This window comes from Rhododendron vialii, chromosome 2a, assembly GCF_030253575.1.
Source record: "Rhododendron vialii isolate Sample 1 chromosome 2a, ASM3025357v1".
NCBI lineage: Eukaryota > Viridiplantae > Streptophyta > Magnoliopsida > Ericales > Ericaceae > Rhododendron > Rhododendron vialii.
The window spans coordinates 47,252,296-47,275,001 of record NC_080558.1 but is presented as its reverse complement, the minus strand read 5'-3'; the positions used below and the strand labels follow the sequence as shown (position 1 = coordinate 47,275,001).

The following is a 22,706-nucleotide window of genomic DNA, read 5'->3' as shown; positions in this document are numbered from 1 at the left end:
TAGAAATAGCATGACACTCTCTGGTATAGAGGAAAAGCTTTGAAAAAACACTAATATATACTTTGGTGACCACATTTTGGGTACCATATGTTGTGTCACTAATACATTGGTAGTGTCCTGTGTGTCATGTAGCGGAGCACATTCTACCAATGCACTTGTGGCACATCACATGGTACCAAAAATGCGGTCACCATAGCATTTCTCTTGAAAAAAAGACAGGTAGCAACCCCGAGGAATGTATACTTGTCACCTGTAAAATATCAATGACAGCCCAAACCACCTTGAAAGAATACCTGTATACATGCAGCAAACAAATCTCAAGTGACGAAGTAAGATACAGTCTTTGTGAACTGGTGGTCAGTAGGACTCACAATGACTACATGGCAACCCGAGGATTTATTCATACAACTACAAACTGGGGAATCGTCAGATAAAATTAGTGCATCAAACTGCTCACTATTATGTACAACTCAAAAGGGAGAAAGGTTGCCGAAAATCCTCGTGGAAACTTTCTATCTCACCTTTTCAACATTTGTGATTGCTTCACGACCTCAACAGCTTTTCAGGCAACAGATTGTACCCCCAAAAAAATTTCTAGAAAACCAATTTGTCAGCCCTTTAATTAGCTTCGTAGAATGTCCAATTAAGGACTTGATAATTACAAACCAGATTTTGCCTCCTTTGTAATTAATGAGGTTAATGCCACAAACCAAGAGTTCCAAAACAGCAGCAGAGCCTGCCTCAAATCGAACTTCCATCAGTGTCTCCATTGTCACCCTGAAAACCACACTGCTATTGTCCCCTCTAGTGTTTCTTCGATTCTTTACGAAGTTTGCACTTTGCCCGGCAACTACCTCCTTGCAAGGCACATTCCTCCTCCTTGACCTTCCCCTCGTTAACAACCCAGATTTAAGCATCCTAACAGCCTTTACATGAGGTAAACCTCTCCCTTTGTGGGTATGCTTGTGAAGCTCCTCACCCGACAGCACATGAGAACGAGCCAAGTGATCGAATATCACACCCTCTGCAAACTTAGATTTGATACTTTTCCTAGCCAGGGATAAGGCTGTCTCGCCCGTCTTATTGGCAATCCCACACTCAGCACTTCTTTGCAAAAACAGTTTGCATGCATCAGCATGGCCTCCCTTGGAAGCAAGCATAAGAGGCATACCACCATCTTTGTACAGGGTAATTACATGAAAGCCTATTTTCATGAGCTTAATTAGTGCAAGCAGGTCTCCTAACCGTGCTGCAAAGTGAAAAGCTCTGAATTCTGAGGAACCTATTAGCTTATCAGCAAGCAAAGCATCAAGCATAATTTCTTCGAACAGGTTACTGTCACCAGCACAGGCTGTCTGTCCATCCCTACTTCTCACACTGACGTCAGCCCCAGCCAAGATAAGTAGACGAAAGGTCTCAGCATGAGTGGGACCTACTTTTACTGCTACCAAAACTGATGTCAGACCTAAACCATCATGTTTATTTATATCTTCTGTTGAATTTTGGATAATCATTTGAAGAAGCACTGGGTTACTAGTTCCAGCAACAAAGTGTAGCAGAGGGAACACTTAAAGGTTGGTGGAGCAGATCCTCTACTCTGCAAGAATTGCATGCTGAATAATAGAGACAACCGATGACCCAAACCCACTTCTCTTTGCCAACTGCATTTCACTGTCCCGATAATCCATGAGCAGGCCCAAATCATCACCTGGAATGATTAACTCCAGGAAACAATCGGCCTGATCAGCTTTTGCAGAAATCATCAATCGGCCTGATCAGCTTTTGCAGAAGTCACCAGCCTCAGTCCTTGAATCAAGTTGGCAATCGTGTGTGCCGCTGTTTGAGAATGGCAACGCAACCCAGACTAGCAGCCATGTGAAGAGGCCGAGATTCGTATCCCTTCTTTGTTCTCATAGGAAACTACACATCATCAGCACCAGCATCAAAGAGCACTGCAACAGCATCAGGGTTCTGGCAGAGGATGGCTTGGCATAGAACGGTTCTGCCCTCTCATTGAACTTCAAGGGACAACGCTTTGTGCTGAAGTAACAGATGCAACATTTTCCCACTTGCTTCATAGTACTCAACGGCACACCAATGCTTCTCCTAAGCATGGACCGATCCTCAACTCCTCACCTGAGAAAATATCCCATGACCAGGCTCCAAGCCTAACACAACAATTGATTTTCACACCTGCCTTAACTCATACAAGTGAAAGAAGAAACACATCGGATATTATTACCTATCAAAAACATTTACTACTCCAATGTCCAAAAATAGAAATGTAGGAAGCCAAAAAAACTTAAGTCATTGGGCGCAAGGAAAGCATGATTTTTTCTCTCTAATTCTTTGCCAATGAAATATTTGTTTTACAAAGCATGTCACTAAGTCGAACATAAACTCATCTGCAGTATGATTTTATCCCCTCTCATAGGGCGGAAAAAAGAAACACCAAGAGAACACTTTGGTACTGATAACATACAATGAAACTCTAACAGCATAGGAGTGATGATCAATCAGCATGAAAAACACCTTACTTGCTAAGTACATTGGTGCTGCAAGTGTAGATTATTTGAAGCATCCCAACATAATGGTAACCAAAGGTTAAAAGCACCGACAAGGAATCTGATACTAAAGAAAGAATCAACCAATTACCTCTAGCAAGTACTTAACCACAGACACTTGTTTCCTCAAGCATGCAAAGCAGGCTTGACTGAACGCAACAGAACCCTATCCATGCAATTTATGTCCACTCCATTCTGTAATGGTATTGTTACACATAACTATCTAAGTTTATTCATAGCTCCCAAGCTAAAAAGCTAGAGTTCATTTTGCCATAACATCCATACCTTGATTAAGGCAGTGACAACGTCAACAAATCCTCTGCAACTTGCAGATGCAAGCCCATGTTGGGCAACCAAAGGCCCTGTCATCTCCGAGCAGCTCAACAACTCTGCAGCTTCAGCCTGTCCACAGAGGCAAGCTTTCAGTAAAGCATCTTCACAAGCTAACTGAGATGCCCCTGCCTTCATGTCAAGGAGGACACAATGACCTTCATGAGCAGCAGCAATTGTAGCATAGCCTCGAAAAACTCCGGGTTAATATCGGCGCCTGATGACTGCAAAAGAAAAGGATGTACTGAGAGAGGGAACACATCATTGAGTAATGCCAACGGCTAGATGAGCTAAGAAACAATTACAGTCATGACACGCCAACAGTTAACTATTCAGTTAAAAACACAAGATCATTATCACACACGCATCCATTAGATTAGTAAGGAGTATCAGATCCACAGTACATCGGTTGGGTATGCCAGGCTAAGAAGTGAAACTTATTTGAGGGTTTTTGCTACAATTATATAACCTTCTGTCTTAGATAGACTGATAATAATGACCAATAGAATGTTGATCAGGTTTCGTGGTCCGAATTGACCGTGTCGACCTATCCTTTTTGGTCATGATATTTAAACAAAGAACATGGTTAAATTAAAGCATTGATTTTACTGCTTTGATATTTCCTCGTCGCATTACTTTCAGGGGCTGATGGAAGGGGGTGCCTGGGCCCCTTAACAACTCCAACTAATCTCTTTAATTGTATAGGTTTTTCAGGTTAATTTTAAAATGTTCCATAAGATCGGACTTGCAGGTCTCTTGGATGAAAAACTAACTCACTGTAATTCTAAGTTGTCAATAATTTTTTTGGTCGTGTGTGTAAATAAGATTCTGGCTACATAATTTCTATTATCGCTTAAGATATACAAGTGATTCGGGATCTCGCTATGTATAAATCCTACCTCTGCCACTGCTTACTCTACTTTGGCATGGCTAGTTGGATGCTAGGATCTAGGAGGAAATCGACATGCATAAAAATAAGTCAACTGGCAAGTCTAATTATTTTTATGGATAATTCAGGTGTATAGGCCAGCTTATACCCACCTCGACTTATCTCAGGGGACCAATCCCACCTTCAACTAGTGAGCGCAAAGCTACACATGGCATTTGTGAAATGAAAGTGCACTCGGGAATATTACAATCCAAGCTCATCCTAAAGAAGATAAATTGGGTGAAATTGATTAATGTAATACTACAAATGAAGCATCAAGAGCTGATATTTGAAAGAAAAGTTAGTCAATGAGATCAGCTCATGCTGTGAGAAGAGTAAAAATGAGGAAACTGGGGGATACATGCATTCATAGACAGAGAAACAGTAGAAGCAGTTTCCTGGCAATGTAAATGTGGCTGGAATGCGAAGCGGCGAAGAGAGGAGTGATTTCAGTGACGACGTGCGTGCACTCCATCACAATCTCGTCAGCATCTTCCTCCCTGAGAAGAGTCTCTGCACACGTACTTGACTCTGAGGGTCACAGTCCCAATGTAGTTCACGTCCACCGGTTTGGACGTGAGGCAGGAAGTGATGGAGTCCATGTCCCCCCTTCCAGAGCACCTTCTATTAGCCTCTGAGAGACCACTCGTCTCAGTCTGTGGTACTACTCACAAATAAAAGATCCAATCACGTAATGTGGGTCACTCTCTGTCTCTCAATTATCCAACAAAGTGAATGATAATATTCAAAATTTGTGGCTAAGTGAAGAATTGGGAGAATTAACTAACGCCACGTGATACTTTGAAAATGTGGAATATTAATTGCTCATTAACTATAAATTTGGTGATACATGTGCCAAGTTTAACAGCCACTTGCAACACAACACATGCGGACTCTCTACATCTTAAGTTGTCTTGCTACTTCTTGACTTTAAGATACCCACTTTGTCAAAGAATTAATCAATTCACCAATACTCAAATGAGTCATTTCTCAATCTTCAAACTTGAAGAGTGAGAAAGCTACACCAAAATGGTATAGCAAGTTTACAGAGTATCTGTTTTGGAGTGCATTTTGCTGACATGCATGGAGCTTCAAATGTGGCTTACAGTACGTTTGATTTTGATATCTCCTTTGGAGGAGCGGATGCTCTAAGATAAACATGCGCAAGTAGTACCACCTTGTGACAGCCGCATAAAAGTATGGGATGTAAATCATCGAACAGGCAAAAGGCAGAGATGGAGATGGGGTTACACTTACGAGGAAGAAGGGCCGGAAGGACTAATTATCACCCAATTCTACTCGTCTTAAGAGCATCTCCAGCCTTCGCCCATTTTCCCCCTCAAATTTGAGTTAAATTTTGGATAAAAATCTATTTTGGGGACTACATCTTCAACCGTCAAACCCAAATTTTACACAAAATGAGGAGACCTCGTACTCTTCTCTATGCATCTCCGTCTCTCTGCCGTTCAAAAAAAAAAAAAATCTCCGTCTCTCCCTCCCCCAGAATCAAACACAAAATTTTTTTCATACAAAATTCAGAACCGGACACAACCACAAAAGACGAAGAGGCCAGAAGAGAAGACACAACTCAAGGGGACCCAAGACCGCTTAGACGTCACAACGCCACTGCCACTTTCTGCCGGCCCTCGGCCTGCCGCCATTGCCGACGAGGTTCTCTTTCCCTCCTCTCTCTCTCTCTAACTAGCGGTTGGAGAAATGGGTTAAGGCAAAAGTTGTGGTTTTTGTCGCATTTTTAAATTTGGGTCTTCAGGCCCCGTTTCAGAAACCTTCTTAAAAAATAAACAATTTATTTCACATTTTTTAACTCAAAAATAATGTAAATAAAAAATAATTTTTCAAATTTTTTTGTACCGTATTAAAAATGTCAATAAAATCTATCAAACGAGATCCATAATGATAGAAAAATTATCTCCATAAGCACATGATTTTTGAGATTGCTAAAGATTGCTAAAGTTAGCAATCTTTAGAGCATCCACATCCACAATGTAATAATTAAAATCAAAAGATTGCTAAAGTTAAAATCAAAAGATTGCTAAAGTAATAATTACCGCTTTAGAGCATCCACATCCACAATGTAATAATTACCGCTTTAAAGCATCCACATCCACAATGTAATAATTAAAATCAAAAGATTGCTAAAGTTAGCAACGTGTGCTTAAAAAATGCTCATATTATAATAATCAAAATTAGCAACCTCCTAATTAATAATTAAATTTGGGCATTTAAAATAATCAAAAGTAACAATGTGGGATTTCATATTGCTAACTTTAGCAACCCTTTACGTGTGCTTAAAAAATGCTCATATTATAATAATCAAAATTAGCAACCTCCTAATTAATAATTAAATTTGGGCATTTAAAATAATCAAAAGTAACAATGTGGGATTTCATATTGCTAAACTTTAGCAACCCTTTAAATGAATAATCAAAAGCTGACGTGGCAAATTTTGATTATTTACTTTTAATTATTACATTGTGGATGCTCTTATTGTTATGGACCGAAACAAATTATCCTCTAGTTCGGCCATGAGCAGAAGTAAGCGGTCAGAGTTTCAATCAAAAGCGTGTTTGCGGTTTGCACTTTCAAAAGTTTGTGGCCAGAAACAAATTTGAGCGGCCAGGAGCAAAAGTTCGCGGCCCGTGTTACAAAGAAGCGTGTTTGCATTTTACGCTTTCCTTTCAATATGGCCATGAGTTTAGTTTCACACATCTTGTTCTCACACAGAAACACGGGGCTCCAACGAAACTTATGGAGAACCCGAACTCGATTCTTGATCATCTCATCACCCAGCACAACATCATAATTCCTCATTCAAACTATTTCCCTCATTCAAGTTCTATATACCTTTTGTAGTATAATTCCTTCACACCTATTTCGAAAATACCCATCCCCACCACAACTCGACAACTTTGCAGCAAAGCAATAGACCAATGACGAAAAACCCATCAACGGCTCATTCTCCATGGGCTAGGCTAGAGCAACACCCTTTCATACAAAATTAGTTCAAATGTATGCGGATTGTGGGGATTCTGAATCAGCCCACATTCTGTTGGACAAAATGCCACAACCAAAAGTGTTTGCTTGGACTGCAATCCTTTCGGTTTATTGGCGGCATGGAATGTCGGATGAGTGCATTGGGTTTTTTTGTGAGATGAAAGTGAAGGGTGCAATTCCTTACAGGTACGTGTTTCCTAAGGTCTTACAGGCATGTGCTCAATATAAGAATTTCAAATCAAGTCTACAAAGATGTGGTCACTTATGGAGCTGAATTGAATTTACAAGTTCGCAGTTCTTTAATTGATGTTCGAAATACGGCGACATTGAGAGTGCTTGACGGGTGTTTAGCCAAAATGGTGTAAGTAGATTTCTAGTCATGGAATTCAATGATTTCATGGTATATATTATATGTTTGTAACGGGTTTCTTGAATTAGCTTTGGATTTGTTGGGTCAAAGAGGTTGGAAGGTTTTGTGCCTGATTTAGTCACCTGGAACATGGCAATGGACGTTTATTACAGAATGGGGCAGTGTGATGAGGCTTGGAAGATTTTTGAACAGATTGAAGAGCCTAATATCATTTCTTGGACCACATTGATATCAGGTCATTCAAGGATCGAGAAGCATGAAGTAACCTTAGCGATTTTTATGGATATGGTTAGGAGGGGTGATGGTTTCCCTGATTTGGATTGTATTTCCAGAATCATTGTCTCCTGCTGACATCTAGGTGCTTTAATATGTGGCCGAGAAATTCATGGATATGGGATTAAAAAAAGGGAAGAAACATAGTTAGCATTTTACAATTCAGTTGGGCCTGCATTGTTGACAATGTATGCTAGATGTAGGGAGATACACGATGCAGCACATGTATTCGCCTTGAATGTCGTCACTTGGAACACCATGATTTTATTTTGCTGATCTTGGAATGAACAAATTGGCTCTTGATTGTTTCAGAAAAATGCAAAGTATGGGTATACAAAATGACCAGACCACAATTTCCTCTGTTTTGCCAGTATGTGATCTTGAATCTGGGAAACAAATACATGCCTACATTCTCAAAAAGTGTTTTGAGTAACATTATTCCTGTTTGCAACGCGTTGATGCATACGTACCCTAAATGCGGATGCATGAAAACTGCATTTTCTGTGTTTTTTGAAATGGTGAGTAGGGATTTAGTATCATGGACCACAATGATTGGAGGGTGTGGAATCTATGGGTTCAACTTCTAGTACAGATGAGCATTTGCCCAAACTCTGTTACCTTTACTTTAGTGCTATCAGCTTGAAGTCATTCGGGACTTGTGGATAAGGGGCTTGAAGTCTTCCATGGAATGAAGACCGACTTTGGATTTAACCCTAAAATGGAACATTTTTATTGTGTCGTTGATTTACTAGCAAAAGCCGGTCGACTTGAGGATGCTGTTGGTTTTGTAAGGAAAATGCCCCTAGGCCTGATAAGCCTGTTTGGGGTGCCGTTCGTTCTGCTTCTCAAGCCCAACGAGATATAAATGTTGCTATGCTAGCTTCAGAACACTTATTAGTCCATCTTGAACCTGAATATTTTGGATATTACTTGAATACACCCAATTTATATGCTATGGCAAGAAGATGGGATGATGCTGTACGAGTGAAAAAAGCTAATGGAAAGTGCAGGATTGGCCAAAACTAGAGCAACTAGTTGGATTGATGGTTGAAACTGAAAAAATAAAGATCAAATGAGCTTCCAAAGCTAATGAGGTGATGATGTCAATTTTTTTTTTTTTTTATAAGTGCAAGGTGTTATTAGGCTCAACCAAACAAAGTCAGTATAGGGTTAAAACCCCAAACAACAGCAATTAGACTCCCAAAACAAACTGTCAAACACCCTAACTATACATGTTTTAGAATCCTTTCGGACAAGCCTCAACTATCACAGAGGACCTCATTCTTCAAAGAGTGTTTCAAATTTCTCCTAGAGCTGAGAAAGTCTCTGATTTCAGTGGCGATTCTGATGAACTCCTGATCATGCTCATCAGGTTTCCCTTGGAAAAATTAACCATCCTCTCCCTTCACAAGCCATACACTTCAGCTGCCAAGGTACACTTGAGACTCCTAAAGACTTCGCCTTTCACATGAATACTAAACCACTCTAGAGCATCCCCCTTCGTTCTAGGCATTCCATGTCAAAGCTGAATTTCTGGATATGATTCTCATACCAAAAATAGATGATTTGTTTTAATGGTCTGATTGCTTAGGACCAGCAAATCAGTTGTAGGATCTTTGACTTGTATGATTGCTTGGGATTAGGGCATTAGTGGTAAATGGCTTAATCTTTGGGATTGGATAGTTGTAAACATTTATTGTATAGAATAATGAAGAGTATAAGAAGAGGGTCTTCCTAAGGGAATGACAACACAGTTTTCCAGAAATATACTTATTCTCTTAGATTTGTCATTCCAGGCACCATATTCCTGACCATCAAGTCATGCCACGGAGCTAATGAGAAGTACATTCAAAAAACAAATGCTGGTGTGACTCTTCACCAATTCTGCAGGAACAACAATTACCATCTAACTGCATACCCTAGCTTCTCAACAAGTTCTATTTTTTATGGATTCAATTTTTTTCCCCCTAATATTCAGGTCTAAGTCAGCTTAACACACCTCGACCAATGTTGGAGTAGTCAAGGCTACATGGTAAAGTTTGAGTTTAGGCCTTAAGGGTCGACTCCGGACTTACATTGATAGGTTGAACGTAAGGGTCATCGTTTAGCCCGAAGGCCCGCGACCCGCCCGAGCCCGTAAAACGGGCGGGGTAGCCCGGCCTGTAGTTTGTAATGGGCGGGCTCGGGCCTATGAATTTTTACTCGGCCCGGCCGTGGGCCCGGCCCGTGAGCCTGCCCGGCAGCCCGCCCGTGGTAACCGCCCAAAAGCTCGTCAACGGGCCCGCCTATTAGCCCAAAATCCCACAAAATCCTTTCTTTTTTCCCTTGGTTTAGTTTTGCCCAAGGAAATTTAAGCCCGCCGGCCCCGCCAATTGGGCTAGCCCGTGGGCTGGGCTTGGGCTTCAATTTATGGTAGGTAGCCCAGCCCGCCCGGCCCGCCAAAAAGAAAAAGCCCGGTTGGCCCGACCCGTGGGTGGGCTTGGGCAGTGACTTGGCGGCCCGGCCCGGCCCGATGTTGACCCTTAGTTGACGGTTCATTTATAAAAGTACTTGTGTGCAGATTGTTCATAACAAAATACGTGGTTCTCTTTTAAAAAAACATACTCCTATGCAACAAAATCAAATCGTTATACTCAGTGGGTCACACTAATTTTCATGAGCATCATATACGGGATTTCTTAAAATGAATGACACAAATTATCGGTCGAATTAGATCCCACAAGAGCGAGCTAGACCATGACATGAACGGAAGGCAAGTCATTCTCTCTTGAAGGGATAAACTCTCCGTATACCCTTCCAAATCACCATTCGTGGGTCTTATCAAAGTCCACAGTTGGAATCTGAGCAATTCACTTATAAGACAGCGGTGAGAAATATTGTTGCACAAATTAACTTGGCCGAACATAATCAATACACGATTAAAAAAAGGATCTGGTTTTACAAAATAGATGATAAATATAATTTTAAATCTAGATGATTCATTTGCGAAACAGGGTAAATTGTAAGTCTGCGTATTGATGTTTAATGCTATCAATGTCAAAATTATTTCTGGTAATATCAAAATTTCTAGTGAATGAAAGATTTATACCGGTCAGTGGGTGTTTGGGATCCAGAGTCATGAGTAGTCTTTGAAACCCCTTGTGGACTAAGCTACTGATATTCCGTGAATCTTCGCTTCGCGCTGATATATACAATATTGACAGAAAAAAAATATTGGCAAAAAAAGAAGAAGAAAGATTTATGCCATATGTAGGGCACATGAGAATTTCAAATTCGCTGTTAACTGGGTTTTCTTTATTTGATCAGTTTAACGGACTAATTATTGCACCTAATTTGTCCCAACCAACAAGATGCCAAACTGAGTCAACTGACTATTATAAAATGTCGAAGGGGTGTAGAGATGCCAAATTGAATATTGTTAAAAAAAATTACTAATACTTTAGCCTAAACAAAATGTAATAATAAAATACATAATGAATAAGACTTTCTTGGATTCCTTTCTGTTTGTGTCCTTGTCGTTTGCTATTTTAATAGTATAAACTTCAAGTTTAATGGTATTAAAATGATGGAGAAATCTCAGCAATATATGGGCCTGTGTTGTCCGCCGTACGCATCCGGACTTAGCCTAATCCGATGGTTGTTAGTCGGTATCCCCCAAACTAATTAGTCCGGGTGGACATTTACCGATTTACCCCTCTCTCTTTTTTCTTTTTTGTTTGATGACTTGGCACATGATGGCCAATTACACACGGGCTGTTATCAATTACACACACAACACATACTTAAAGAATTGGCGCATGATCGGTATGAGGTTCAATTCAAAAAAGAAGAAGAAAGTATGAGGTTTTATAAATTGTTTTAATATTAAGATCCACACACGAACTGTTTTTGTATGTCATTAATATAATCTTAAAAATTTTCAATAAACCCTTTTGATTTTGTTGAAGATACAGAGAATACGTAACTGGTTACTTGTAAGTAACTAAGTTGACAAATTAGGTAAAAAAAACACATCAAGTATTAAAAATTATTTTTCTTGATATTATCATGTCATCAAACTAATTTTTTAAGATGGTATTATGTTTTTAAATGGATAAATTGGTCATTTGCACCCTTATCTATCATCTCCCAGTATAATTTCCCTTTCATGTCCCTCCAACAAACCAAACAAAAAATCTATCCCTTATCCCCTCCTCTACTATATCTCCCATTATATCATATCCCACTCTTACTATATTCCCTTAAAACTAATCAAGCCGACAAAAACGCCGATACTTGGAATAAAAAGGAGAGGAGAGCTTAAGCAACACATTTTCATAGTACTGTGTGGAAAAAGGTCCACCACAAAAAAACAAGTAAAGTTACTTTTTACATGCATACATGATATACAAGTTTTCACCACCTAAGATCTATTTAAACCCAATAATCCAACCACGTATGCGTCTAATTCCTATGATAAATAACGACATGAAAAGATGATAAGTGTTTTAATCTACCCTTCGTTCATAGACTTCCATAAAAAAGGAGAATAAAATGACAACTTTAAATATCAATGACAGGGCAACAATGCGATTTTTTAATGGAAGCTTGATATTCAACGACGTTATTTATCCAACTTTTTGAGTGCGTGAGTGTTACGTTTCTCTTGTTATTTAGCGATAACAACAATGTTCAAGACTTTTAAGAATTTAAAATAGGATCATCACCATTATTTTAGCTAGTTAGAAAATCTGTAATGTTCACCTAGTTGACATCCTACATATTCGTTCGGTAGCGATGTTTATAATTCCTTGACTCATAATGAAACCATCATAATCATGTAAAAAGTGCCTAATTACCCAAAAGAGTTCCAATTAATATTCCATTTAATTTTGTTCCGAAGGGACTGCAACTTTCAACAGGTCGGATTATCTCTCCTGTTTTTTTTTCTCCTTTTCTTCTCAAATGGTTAAGCTTGAATTTACCCCTTGAGAGAAAGAGTTGAGACAAATTTCGTCCACCCCATCAAATTCTTTCATCCAGTCCATAGTATTTGACTGTCCAAAAGGTATGTAAATTGCATGAAAGTAGCAATCCTTGGGAGAAAGTAGCAAGAAGGGCCATTCATCGATCTGTCTGTTAGTATTTCTATTCTTTCTCTTTGGGGTTTCGGACGGTGGAAGTGAGAAGGGATTTTGAGTTGATCCTTTCCACTTAGAATAAAGATCATCATCTCATTCTCATCCGCCTTTATGTGACTTATAATTAAAATGAGATGGTCTCACTCAACAAGTTTACTCGATTATTTTGTAAGTCTGATGCATTCATCTTTCTTTTTAATGAAAAAAATAAGAGTAATTGGACATTAGTAAAATTAAAGTTTCATCGAATCGTATTTGGTCCTAGGAGAAATGAATATCTAGACACTGACGTACGGTATATTTTTCTTGTGATAATTATACTTTGATCTGGTCAACACCTTAAGATCAACGAGTGAACTGTTTGGATTGTCTAATAAAATTATAACGAGTCTCTTTACATCGCATAAAAAGATTATATATTACAGAGAAAATCCTCACACTCTCGTTGGAAGTTTCAATATTTTGAAAACGTCAAAATGTGTATATTCGGAAGTGAAAGATCAATGTAGCGACTTTTGTTAGGAAATTTTGTTGCACCCTTTTTTTCTTAAACAATGCTACATACACAACTTTAAAACACAATTCTAGACACAATTGTTTGGAGCCGTTGTTGGATTCAAATGGATCCAAATACATTTTACAGCTCGAGACACAGGTGTTCCTAAATTTTTTTTTTTTTTTTTGGGTACCCATACATAATATAACAATTAACGGCGGCCTTTACGGAGTAAAATTTAAGGGGTAATTAGAAAGCATGGGGGTAGTTTGAGAATTTATTAAGGATCTTATGATATAGTGTTTGTATTGAGAAAAAGGAGGGGGTGAATAGAATTTGCAACTTTTGTCTTCCCCATCATTTTAAAAACTTTCCCGGAGTCCGTGATATTGACCATTAATTACATCCTCACCCATCTTCCCTCCCAGTTTGGTTGGGGCAATTGGGCTGTCGAGGGGCAATTCCGATTTTATACACTTTACCATTTTAAAAAGGGAAAGAGCACAATCGATTGTACTACTATATCAGAGTTCAGACACTGTTATACCGTCATTGTTTTCTCTCTCTTCCTCTGTACCTCCTCTCTCTCTCTCTCTCTCTCTCTCTCTCGAGATGGAGGCACATTTTTCCTCTCTGAAGGGTAAAATGAGCAAGCTTTTGCTTCGAAGTTGAAGACGAAGCTTTTTATTTGGGTGGGTTGGGTGTGGCTTTGTTGATTATAAATGGGTCCGATGCTTAGGAACAGACCATTACCTCCACCTCACAAGGCTGCCGCCTCCGGTCTTTCTACTCGATGGGTTTGTTTCTTCTGCATTGGGAGCTTCTTCTTGGGAGTCCTTGTCGTCAACAGGTATATTCTCTCTTGTGGGTTAAATCCCAAAGTTAACAAATTCCCGAAAATTTTTGCTTTTTTCCCCCCGCTGCAGTACGGAATGACAAAAAAAATCTTGCTTTTTTCCCCCTTCTAGATGTGTTGATCTTGTTTTCTTGCTTGTATAGGAACTCTTTCCTAGAAAATTCAAATCTTTTCTCTTTTTTCAAGTTCGCATCTTGTTTAGGAACCAGATGCAAACTGATTTCTTTTTAGGATCTTGACAAAAAAATGTTGTTTTCTTTTGTTACTTGTGTGTTGGAAAATACCTTAATTTCCTTGACTGGGTTTTAGCTGGTAAGTGTTGGTTCAACCACTACTTTACTATGAGACCCAAAATTTGATTTTGTTAGTTGGGATAGTTGATGTTCACTCTGCGAGCCTGTGCCACATTTTATTTCTGAGTTATGGGTATTGCTAGGTTATCCTTTTTTGTAAGGAAAATTGATCGGGTGATCTCATTCATGGCAGCCTAATTCTGTGACTCCAATACAATAGTTGCGATTTTCTATTTGTTCATGCTTGCTTTTGTACTTTGATGAAAGTTGTATACATTTGATGTCTTTACAAAGAATCAAAGAGCTTACTGATCTCTTGCTATAGGGAGGCCTGAGAGTAGCTATTACATTAGAAAAATCATATCGAAATTTTTGTGCACATCGTGAAATTAAGGGTTTCCCTGAAAAGGCATAAGCTCAATTGTCCTTCCCAAACCTATAGTTGATTGATGGTTACAACATTGATACAAATGCAAAGCCAATGATGGCTTTCACCATGACTGAGATCCCTACCTGTAAGGTTAGATGAGGCAACGACTTAATATGGGCCTCTAGACATTCGCTACAAGGCTAAAACCACAGGTGCCCAAACTCAAGGGCCTTGATCTGGGTTAAGTAATCATGTTCCTGGCCAAAGTCTATATGTTGGTTGCATATACAAGAATATATGCTCGTGCACGAGATTGCACAATGCTACGTCTCATGCTGTCATGGAATACCTCTGATCACTTAACCTTTTTTGGCTTAACTTTGTAATTAGTGGTGTCATTTCACCCTCCTTGAAAGATACCGATGAGAGAAAAGTCAGAAGACAAACTTGGGAAAAGAGTCTATTTTTTGCTTTCCACCGTGGAGAAGTGATCTATGTTTCTCTAGAGTATGATTAAGCTGGGTGGTTCACAGGCGATGCATGAAACTACTTTAGAGGCTCTTATAGGGCATATGCTAAGTGTTTTCTGAAAGTGTGACACATTCAATGAGAAGCATGTTGTCCCATAACTAATAGAGGACATCGTAGGCTGATATATATACACAAAGAAGCACGGATATGGATACGATACGAAACGGATACGCGGATACGTGATTTTTCCAATGTTCTAAATGGTGTTTGGCGGTAGTAGGGCGGAGACCCACCTCCAAGCCCCAAGCAATTCGGCGGATTTTTTTATTTTTTATTTTTTTTAACAAACCATTATCCAATCAAACTATATTCCATGTATCCATAATCCAAGTTCAAACTTCAAAGTACAAACCTAAATGAAATTAAGTAGTAGCAACTAGCAAATAAGTTGAATAAGACAATAAGTAGTAAGGCTTCGCTCACCTCCCTCGTACTATTTTTTATATATATATTTTTTTAGGCCGCCAAAGGCCTCCAAAGATGCCGACGACCCCGCCAAGGCCCGCCAAGACACCAAGGCCGCCTTGGCGGCAGCCAAACACTGCCAAACCTTCCTGGGCGCCAAATCAAACGCCAAGGGCTATTGGCGTAGCGGCAGGGTACCTCCAAGCGCCTAGGCGGCCTGGGCGGCCGCCATTTAGAACATTGGATTTTTCCAAAAGGAAGGATACGATACGTCGGGGGATACGTTGAATATAAAAGTAAATAAAAAATAGTAGTATATTATATATATAATTTTTAATTCCTAAAATTTCATTAATGATTAAAGTTTTTCATTACACAAGTTCACCATTTCACATGCCGAAAGAGATATTTACATCTACTTATATATATACATACACACAACGAGAGAGAGAGAGAGAGAGAGAGAGAGAGAGAGAGAGAGAGAGAGAGAGAGAGAGAGAGAGAGAGAGAGAGAGAGAGAGAGAGAGACTTACAATGTTGTCTAGAGAGATGAGAGACGAAAGAGAGGATATCGTCCGTGTGTTTCCAGTGTCGATTGGTGGGGGAAAAAGAAAAATATAGTTCTAACTGCAATTACTTTAACCCATATATTTTAAGTAATAACATATTTACCCTCGCGCGTATCCAAAACGTATCCGAGCATATCTAACACGTATCCGAAACGTATTGGGATACCAAAAAATAATTCTAAAAGCAGGATACTTTAAAAAACGTAGCGGATACGTATCCGGAAAGTATCCGAGAGTATCTGTATCCGATATGGATACGATACGTGATACGGAGGCCAAAATAGAGTATCCGTGCTTCATAGTATATACATATATATGTGTGCGGATGATCATGTCAAAGGAGCTTTGTACTGGCTCCTAGTGCTGTACATCTCCCATACGTTCTTACGCCCACCACGCATTCTCTGTTTATCGCTTTGGCTCCCCGAATAGATGCCCGCTTCTCATAAGCTTGCTTAAAATACTTCTTCATCTAATTTAATGATTTTGGCTTGAGTCCACATCTGCTTGTCTATCCCTTTTTCTTAGGTTATGGGCTATTTCAGATCCTGTCGAAATAAATGAGACTTTATCTGGTGAGACACAGCAATCAATAAAAGTTCAGCCTGTTGTGAAGTGTGAGAATAAGGCAAGTCACAAGCATTATATATGACAAACCTCATTGCCTCAACTAGTATCTCTGGGTAATTCCTATGTTTTTTGCAGGAGGATATGGTCGAGACGGGTGATATCCTTTCTCAAGTTTCGCGAACACATGACATAATCATGTAAGTTTCTGCATCAATGTTGCAGTTGATTTTTTTAATTTCTCTGTATTTCTGGTACGACAAACTCCAATACATGAAGCTCCAACTGATGGCAAAAATTTTCAGGACTTTAGACAAATCAATCTCTTCTTTGGAGATGCGGCTTTCTGCGGCTAGAGCTTCTAAAGCCAACAATGAGGACAGATCACCATTGCTTAAGGAAACAGGAATTTGGCATTCAAGCAACCGACCAAAGGTTTTCTTTGTTATGGGAATTATTACTGCATTCAGCAGCAGAAAACGCAGGGATTCTATTAGAGATACTTGGATGCCTAAAGGTTCCATACGGAATTTCTTTATTATTCTCTTCTGTACATCAATAGTACCTCTTCATGTGCTCTTATTCCTCGCATGATTTTTAATATTTTTATCCTAGGAGAGGATTTAAAGAAGTTGGAGAAAGAGAAGGGGATCATAATTCGGTTTGTCATTGGACACAGGTAGTTTAAAGTGATTGGCATCTAAATATTCGGTTTACTTCAGGTGTATGGTCTTGCTAAAATGTTACGGATTTAATGCTTTCAGTGCAACCCCCGGTGGTGTTTTGGATCGTGCTATTGAGGCTGAAGAGGAGCAACATAAGGACTTTCTGCGGCTGGTATGCCACGGATTCACTTATTTATAGCTGTAAGGTTGACCTGTTTTACTTCCTCTTAAAAATGGTCGGCTTATTTCACCAGCCATTTTGACAATTTGTTGGAATGCAAAGGCATGACGCAAGGTACCCTTCATGGTGCTCTGTTGCTTATGGTCGTATTACCTTTTTTGTTTGTGTACTTTTATAAATGGAGGTTAAAAGGTACTGTATAATATATTTCTTTTTACTGTCCTGTTTCTCAATCGTGAAGCTGGTAACATGGTTCAATGGGTTGGGAGAACCAAATAAATTTTCAAAACATTTTGGTGGGCTTTTCTTATTGGGAAGAAAAATTTGTTTGTCTGGTTTCCAGACCAATCTCTGAATCTTGTGTGGCATAAACTGTCATTGTTGTTGCAGAACCATGTAGAAGGATATCATGAACTGTCCTCGAAAACCCAAATCTTTTTTTCAACAGCTGCTGCAACGTGGGATGCTGACTTCTATGTCAAAGTAGACGATGATGTACATGTCAATCTAGGTTAGGATAGGGATTTTTTTTTTTTTACCATCAGTCTCAAAAAAGCAAAATTTCATGATGATCGGTTATGGAGCACTGATTTTATTTTATCATCCGACAGGCATGGTTGGTTCTACTTTAGCCCGCCATAGGTCAAAACCTCGAGTTTATATTGGCTGCATGAAGTCTGGACCAGTCCTTGCACAGAAGTACGACAGTCAATTCTTTTTCGACTATTTCTGCTGATTGGTTATGAATATTATTCTGTACATAAATGTATGCAGAGGGGTGAAGTACTATGAACCAGAATACTGGAAATTTGGTGAGGAGGGAAATAAGTACTTTAGGCATGCAACTGGACAAATTTATGCAATATCCAAAAATTTGGCCACCTATATTTCTGTAAACAGGTAGCCCTTTGCTTCAAAGCATCTTATTCGTGGAAATTGAATGTTATGTGAAACTGTCTGCTTATGACATTATCCTCTATAGGCTCATACTTCATAGGTTTGCAAATGAAGATGTTTCTCTTGGTTCTTGGTTTATTGGTCTTGATGTTGAGCATGTTGATGACCGAAGCCTCTGCTGTGGGACTCCTACTGGTATGATTTGCCATTATGTACATATTTTCTAGAAGTTATCTTCTTTTTCCTAGTGATGTCTACTTGCTGACATTGACGAATGAGAATCAATAATACTTGCATTAGCAATTGTCGAGCCTGTAGATGTCAATTCCTGGTGAATCATACTTATCATTGTCAATAGCACTTGTATTATTTAGTATGTCCTTGCCATCAAGATTGTTGGAGTTAAGCTGAGTGTCCAAAACTTTAGTCTACTTCAGTAATTCATGGTATACAGAAGTCCAATGACCTGAATTTAACCCTATGAATCAACGACATGCTTAAGTGGTCGCCGTATATGTGATATGTAGGCCGTGTTCTATTAATTTTATGGTAAGTTGGGGACACATATGGGATATGCTGGGGACATGCGTCTCTAGTGGGACTCTAATAGGGACATGGCGAAGGTTGACTTGACATGATGAAACACTTGTTTCAGTGGTTAAAATGTAAAAAATAAAAAATCACTCGTCACTCTTATCCTGTGGTTTGTCTGTTTGATGGATCATTTGTTAATCATGTTGAGTTAGAGTTAGTTTTCAACAAAATTTTCATGTTCCGTATTTGTTTCCCTATCAATGTCTGCAGATTTAACCAAGCCAGAAGATTGTTTTGTGGTTTTTTACTCATGGTCAAGGGTGGTGGGATATGTTTCAATGACCTAAGATTTAGGAATGGGTTGCCTCTGTCAGTAAATTTGCTAGAATGAGACGTGTATGTTCGTGAAAGATTTTGTATAATTAAGCTTTAGACCACATGTAGGTTGTCTATTAGATGTTTGTGAAATCTATTATGGCAAAATAATCCCACTTTGTAACATTCTTGCTCATTGTAAAATGAGATGAAAGTCCTCCTAATTGGGTTTAGGTGTCTGTTTCTTTGCAACTGTAAATCATTTCATATGCAATCTAAATCACAGTAGCTAGGTCTGACTTTTGGCAAATTTGGCATTAAGCCCAACCCAACCTACATGTTACAGTCCTTGGCACTTAGTTTCATTTACATCAGTTTTTCGGATATTACCAGGTTATGATTTCTACGTATTTGAAATTGCATCCTAATGAATCTAAATGCATTTATGCATAAGAGGTTAAATCTTCCTTGAAGAATATTGAGTTTTTGTTGATAGATTGCGAATACAAAGCTCAAGCTGGAAATCCTTGTGCTGCATCTTTTGATTGGAGCTGCAGTGGTGTCTGTAATTCGGTAGAGAGAATGAAGGAGGTTCACCAGCGTTGCGGGGAAGGTGACGGAGCTATCTGGCACACCAGCTTCTGAAACATATTCCTCTCCTCATTCACTTGTATAAAATCTGTGCATGTGTAGTACTGAATTGAAAGGTTCATACAACATCATCTGCCCCATTTTTGCTTATCGATATCTCGGGACAGTTGGCTTATTGTTAATTTAACTCGTCGCTGAGGAAACAATGAAATCTTGTAGTTTGTAACAAAACAAAAGAAAAAGAAGAGGAATAGAAGTGATTGTTTGCGTTGTTAAAACTCCCCTGGTCATTTACCCATTGGCCATATCTGTTAGTAGTACTTCTTGCACAGTGTATGTTGCTGGTCTTCATTCAGCTACAAATTTGTTTCTTCTGTCTGTAAAGAGATTTCCAGTACCGTTGGTTTGGGCTAAACTTCATGCAGGCATTTTCACAATTACATTTAGCAACTTGGCGTTAAGCCCAGCCCAGCCTACATGTTACAGTCCTTGGCACTTCATTTCATTTGCATCAGTGTTTCGATATACTTTTCAATACACTTTTGCACATTTTTATATAGTTTTTACATATTTCAATACATTTTTTTAAACCTTAATGACAGCCCTTTAATGGACTGTTTCTAGCATTTTCCATACTTTTATTGGCATTTCCTTTGATCCCTGAATTAGCTACTGCCATTCACATATTTCAATCTAGAATTATGTTGACTGATATTTCCATAGTATCCTGTTACTGTTGGTTTCTCATGCAAATTTTAGGTGGAGTTTTGTACGTACGATGCAAGAACACATACACAGTGGTAGGCAAGAACACGTCATGGATGGTGCTTGGTAGGGTCAGGTTATGGTCTAATAACCATCTATTCTTATTCGTTTTGGAGTCTCAAAACACCTGGGCATTATTTTCAATAAATTTTCTCTATCTCTTCCTACTCATTATTCTCAAAAATCTTTCTCAAAATCCAAATCGAGCATGGATAGATGTATTCTTAGTGAAATCTCTGACAGTCATAGAAAATAGTACTCCATGACACATGAAAGGATTACACGCGGGTAGGAATCCAACTTCATTTCCGGTGTCCCGGCCTGGGTGCCAAAGTTTGACACTCACTTTCGATGCATCTGTGTCAGATAGTATATATTGGGAGGGGGTATATATATCACTCATGTTTTAATGGTGTAGTTTACTCCTAGTTTTGCTCAAAATTATTGGAGGGGAGGCCATGTGTGACCCCAAAAACCTGTTTTCCATTATTGAGCAGCACTTACTCCACATGATAGTCTGGATTCCGTACCACCGTAGGCTAGCTGCCTAGCTTAAACATTATAGTAGTACTAGCACATGAGGAAAACATGTAAGCTAAGTTTTGACCATACATTTCTGCTGAGTTCTTCTAAACTTAATTTTTTTATTTTTATTTTGTTTGTTTTACTTGAATTTTTATTAAATTTGCATGATTTTTTTTTTGAATTAATCATCCGTCTCGACGAGAGAAGTTTACAAAGTACAATATTATGACCAAAAGCAAAAAAAAAATCACAAAAGACGAAAAAAATATCAAACAACTGTCTTTTGGAGCTTAAGTGCCGTCTTATTTGAATTTTTTCAACATCGGGCCATATTTTTATACTTTTTCAATTAGACGATTAATTTCTAAAATTAAGTCGAAAAGCTAAACAAAAAATTTAAGTAAAAATACTGAAATAGGTTCCAAACTTATAAATTTAAAAGAACGCAGTCGAATATAATGATATCCGTGGGGTTGGTGTGCCATACAAATACACCATGCCTACATACCAGATTAACGCATAAACAACGTGCTATATTTTACTAGGAGTAATTATTAAAGGTTGTAATATTCTGTGGAAATGGTTTGATCGACTTTCTTAATTTCCTTTTAATTGACTATACTTATCATTGGGTCTGCCATTTCTTACTAAATTTTACACAACACAAAACAAAAAAGGAAAATGGCATCACGCGTGAGCATCTGATAGACGGAGTAGATGGATTCTTTTTGCATTGATTCCTCTCCCTCCATTATTTCTGACTCACACCACATGGAGTATGTGTCCGGGTAATTTATGATCACCTCGACTTATCGTAGAAGCTCAATCTCATCGTCCACTTGCAGAGAGCCCAATTAAAGCTATCGATGGAATGGTCTCTAAAAAGTTGATATATATAACACCTAAGAGGTTTCAAACCTAAGACATTAAGTGAGCAAACCTCCAAGTCACAGATCTTGACCACCCGGCCAACCCTTGCAATCTGAGGGGATGGTAATCATAGTGATGGTGGGGGCATGATTTGGGAGATGATTCTGACGGTGGAAATTGAGAGGCTCCCTAGCTCGATAGTGAATTTTTTTTTTATTGATCTTGAGCTAGATATTGAATTTGAGATCCTGATTTATTTATTTATTTTTGTTACATACATCTGAAATTTCGGTAAACAAATCACGAGATTTTGTTGCCAAGCCTCATCTGCATGCGTTTGTATCGTCCATAGATACAAGGGTGTATACCGTTCCGTATCACGCATGTGTAAGGATATTTGAGATTAATTTTAGACCCAAAGAGTTGAATTTGGTAACCTTTTTTTTATCCCGTTTACTAAATGGGAACTCAAATATAATGCTTAAAGTCCAGCTTGACCCCGCTCGTATAAACGATAAATAATAATTTATAATTATTTCTTATGCTATCAAAAATATTTAGTCTATTATAGTCGGGGATTTGTTATACTCTATTTTGTGATTGCTTGGGCTTGAAAAATGAAACTTTAATAAGGTTGAGCTCAGAAAGCTTGCGTATTATTCAAGTACGCGTGATC

General features: G+C 38.7%; 2 protein-coding genes and 1 pseudogene across 2 annotated transcripts; 2 read left to right on the top strand and 1 right to left on the bottom strand.

Moving 5' to 3' along the window:
• Nucleotides 1-364: 364 nt before the first annotated feature.
• LOC131317608 (uncharacterized) lies at nucleotides 365-6,807 on the bottom strand (annotated as a pseudogene).
• Nucleotides 6,808-6,850: 43 nt separating this feature from the next.
• On the top strand, nucleotides 6,851-7,558 carry LOC131317607 (pentatricopeptide repeat-containing protein At3g24000, mitochondrial-like). The gene is made up of 3 exons (XM_058347140.1): nucleotides 6,851-7,023; nucleotides 7,067-7,198; nucleotides 7,276-7,558. The coding sequence occupies exons 1-3, from the start codon at nucleotides 6,851-6,853 to the stop codon at nucleotides 7,556-7,558; spliced, it is 588 nt and encodes a 195-aa protein (XP_058203123.1).
• Nucleotides 7,559-13,613: 6,055 nt separating this feature from the next.
• On the top strand, nucleotides 13,614-20,148 carry LOC131316453 (beta-1,6-galactosyltransferase GALT31A). Its single transcript, XM_058345824.1, has 11 exons — nucleotides 13,614-13,946; nucleotides 16,649-16,748; nucleotides 16,826-16,887; nucleotides 16,993-17,204; nucleotides 17,303-17,366; nucleotides 17,452-17,524; nucleotides 17,924-18,044; nucleotides 18,145-18,232; nucleotides 18,308-18,433; nucleotides 18,516-18,625; nucleotides 19,776-20,148. Exons 1-11 carry the CDS (start codon nucleotides 13,819-13,821, stop codon nucleotides 19,922-19,924), a joined length of 1,233 nt encoding a protein of 410 aa, XP_058201807.1. The 5' UTR covers nucleotides 13,614-13,818; the 3' UTR covers nucleotides 19,925-20,148.
• The last annotated feature ends 2,558 nt before the right edge of the window (nucleotides 20,149-22,706 follow it).

Coding starts and splice junctions, on each gene's coding strand:
- LOC131316453 (XM_058345824.1), top strand. CDS start 13,819: ATGGGTCCGATGCTTAGGAACAGACCATTACCTCCACCTCACAAGGCT. Junction 17,367..17,451: donor CGGTTTGTCATTGGACACAG/GTAGTTTAAAGT, acceptor TAATGCTTTCAG/TGCAACCCCCGGTGGTGTTT. Junction 18,045..18,144: donor TGATGTACATGTCAATCTAG/GTTAGGATAGGG, acceptor ATCATCCGACAG/GCATGGTTGGTTCTACTTTA.
- LOC131317607 (XM_058347140.1), top strand. CDS start 6,851: ATGTATGCGGATTGTGGGGATTCTGAATCAGCCCACATTCTGTTGGAC. Junction 7,024..7,066: donor AAGGGTGCAATTCCTTACAG/GTACGTGTTTCC, acceptor GCTCAATATAAG/AATTTCAAATCAAGTCTACA. Junction 7,199..7,275: donor GGGTGTTTAGCCAAAATGGT/GTAAGTAGATTT, acceptor TTCTTGAATTAG/CTTTGGATTTGTTGGGTCAA.